The sequence below is a fragment of the Pteropus vampyrus genome, unplaced genomic scaffold (assembly GCF_000151845.1).
Source record: "Pteropus vampyrus isolate Shadow unplaced genomic scaffold, Pvam_2.0 Scaffold93, whole genome shotgun sequence".
In the NCBI taxonomy this organism is placed as follows: domain Eukaryota; kingdom Metazoa; phylum Chordata; class Mammalia; order Chiroptera; family Pteropodidae; genus Pteropus; species Pteropus vampyrus.
The window spans coordinates 610,499-613,634 of NW_011888874.1; the positions used below are offsets into that span (position 1 = coordinate 610,499).

A 3,136-nucleotide genomic window follows, 5' to 3' on the forward strand; every position below is an offset into this window, starting at 1 on the left:
TCCAATATCAGAACATTCTACATCGACCCCCAAAGACTCATGGCCACTTGAAGTCAATCCTTCTTCTCACCCAGCCCCAGGCAACCACTGATTTACTTTCTATATCTACAGATTTGCTTTTACTGGACATGTCTTATAAGTGGAATTACTCAATATGTATTGTAGCTGGCATCTTTCACCTAGCATCGTTTTTCGAAGTTCGGTTGTCGTGGGATGTGTCAGAACATAGTTCCTTTTCCTTGTCGCATAGTGTCCTAGTGTATGGATATATTGCAGTTGGTTATCTATCATAATAAACAAGTTCTAAAAAAGTCTGTATTCAAGAAACTGCCAGGAGTGGCTGCTTCTAGAGAGGGAATGGGGGACAAAGGACTAAGGGTGGGAGAAAGATTTTTTTATCGTTTACTATTTTATATGGGTTTAATTTTTTAAAATCAGGACAATATCTTTATCTATTGAAGCAAAGTAAGGAATGTCTTTCCCTGGCAATGTGTATAAAATAAGAGGCGAAAGCTCTCCACTGACCTCAATCCCAAAAGGTAGTCACCGTTAATTTATTTTTGGCATCTTTCTATTCTGTACACACACACGTATACACCTGTATGCATATCAATCTGTTCATGTCCCTGTATGTCTGTATATCTAAGTAGTCGTATATTTTACATTAAAAAAAAGGAAGCATAGGGCTTAATATTTTAATCCCCTGGTTACCACAACTAAGGAAACGTGCCTCATCCACCTTGGTGGTACATATTTGGAAATTCTAAATGCATGAATTGGCTAATCAATCCACAGTGGAGAAAAGAATCGCGGACCCGGGTTATGAGTTATTACGGGTACACACGGCTTAGTTTTCTTACCCGTCTCCGTCTGCGTTTCCTGCCAGGGTACTTCGGCTCCACCTGCGAGGAGAAGGTGGACCCGTGCGCCTCGTCGCCGTGCCAGAACAACGCGAGCTGCTTCGCGGACGGGGTGCGCTTCAGCTGTGGCTGCAGCGCCGGCTTCACCGGGCCCACCTGTGCCCAGCTGGTTGACTTCTGCGCCCTGAGCCCCTGCGCTCACGGCACCTGCCGCAGCGTGGGCACCAGCTACAAATGCCTCTGTGACCCAGGTCGGTACCGGCCACCGCCGCCAATCCTTCCATCCCCCAACCCCCGAGACTTCTAACTCTTCTTTTGCATCTGCGCAAATGTTGGTCCTCTGGATGTGTTTACTTGTTAACGTTAAGTGATCTCCACTCGTTTATGACGCGCTTTCTCTTTAGGCTGACAACTGGCAGAGTTTTGAAAATAGCCTTTTCGTGAGCAGTTCACCATTGTTGTAGAAAAATAAGAAAATACAAGTAAGCAAAATGAAGGAAATTAAAAACAGGCCTAATCTTAGAACAGCTTCATTATATTTATATGTTTTTAACAATTTACTTAAGCTCATTCCACAGCTTTAGCCATATTGCATTCTTAGGTTAATAGAATATGTTTTTCCATTTTAATGCACGTAAAAAAACAGAATGCGATCCAGTCAGAATTTTATCATCTCTTAAAATTCTGACTCTGTGCACGACGTTATAGGACCTGTGACTCTCTCTGTAAACGTTTAAAAGTTCTGTCATTTCTTTTCCAAATGCCTTCTGCGTTTTACTAATGTAAGTTCTGATATTCAGAAGTCAGAGTAGTTACTAGTCCGAATTTGTCCGCACGGCCTCCCGGTGCGGTCCAAAATGCCCGCATGGGGACCCTCCTTCTCTCCCCTCACTTGCATTCCGCCCGCTTCTCCATCCTCGCCCGAGCTTGCTCTTTACAGCGTTCCCAGCATGTGTCCCTGGCCCGTTGCTGGCCAGGTCCCCGGTCTTGCTGACTCCTGGTTGTGCTCATGCAGGGCCCTGCTCACAGATGCCCTGTCTCACCTGCACACTCTTCCTCCTGGGGCTTAATCAGCTTTCTTTCCTCTGAATTCTAACCGTCACCCACAATATCACTTGTCTGGTCTTTAAAGCATTACGTTAATGACCCTTGTATGTGTCTCTTTCCCTCTTGGGGGTAGTGGAAGTGTTTTATTAGTCATTTTTGTATAACGATAATAGCTCCAAGCTGCCATTTGGCGGGCATTAATCCTTCTAGGTTTTAAGCTCAGTGCTTCACATGTCTGGTGCTTTTGGTGCCCTCCCCTCAAGGTAGATGTTGCTGAGCCACATTTACACTGAGGTATGAAATACCTTGTACTTGATCCAGTCATGTGCCTGTGGCCACCCCTCCCCCCCCCCCCAGGAGAGGGCTGAACCCAGGTTCCAACCCAAGTGCCCTGGTTCCATTGCCCCAGAACGTTCAAGGGGCACATCTCATCCTCACGAGCCAAATAAGGAATTAGTGGGAAATGCAACTAAGCATTGAAGGGCCTTAGAAAGCCTTTTTCATCTAGAATTTCGACTCTCTGGTTTTCTAAGCAATCATGGGATTGGATACATATGGAAGAATTAGCTCATGCAGAGAACTGGCAAGTTTAAGATCTGTAGTGCAAGCTGGCAGGCCAGACACTCAGAAAGGGTTTCTATGTTACGGTTTTGCGCCTGAATTCCTCCTTCTTTGGGAAACCTCAGTCTTTTCTCTTAAGGCTTTCAACTGATTAAATGAGGCCCACCCACCTTTTGGAGCGTAATCACTTTACCCAAAGTCTGCTGATTAAAACGTTAATGTCATCTGAAAAAATACCTTCGCAGCAACGTCCAGACTAGCGTTTGACCAAATATTTGGGTACTGTGGCTTGACCAAGTCAACACATGACGTTACCTGTCACGGCAACATTTTTGGTTTTTTAAATAAACTTGAAGTGACGGTCCTCCATGTCTGCACATGACGTCAGGAGACACTTCTGGAGTTCACCCATCCTTCCCTGTAAGACCCACGGTGGCGATGGGACCGGCGGCGCCGTGCCCTGCAGCGCAGGCGCCGTGGAGGTGGGCGCGCCGAGGAAGGAGGCCATGCCCTGCTGCCCCGCTGCCGCTGGGAACCTGGGGCGCTAAGACCCCTGAGTTCGCAAACTAAACAAGCTGCAGTCGTTCTGGGAGAACCAAGTCTTATGTCATGACCCAGGGCACGCTGCTGCCAGTGCTCCGCTCTGGGTGTCATAGCACATGGCTCCC

At 46.9% G+C, this 3,136-nt stretch overlaps 1 protein-coding gene across 1 annotated transcript in view; it reads left to right on the plus strand.

Annotated features, from left to right (window-relative positions):
• DNER (delta/notch like EGF repeat containing) overlaps positions 1-3,136 on the plus strand; it is a 177,785-nt gene that overhangs the window by 107,921 nt on the left and 66,728 nt on the right. Inside the window, exon 7 of the mRNA XM_023532936.1 lies at positions 887-1,111. Within this exon, the coding sequence (XP_023388704.1) occupies positions 887-1,111 (225 nt within the window). The remainder of the gene's footprint in view (positions 1-886; positions 1,112-3,136) is intronic.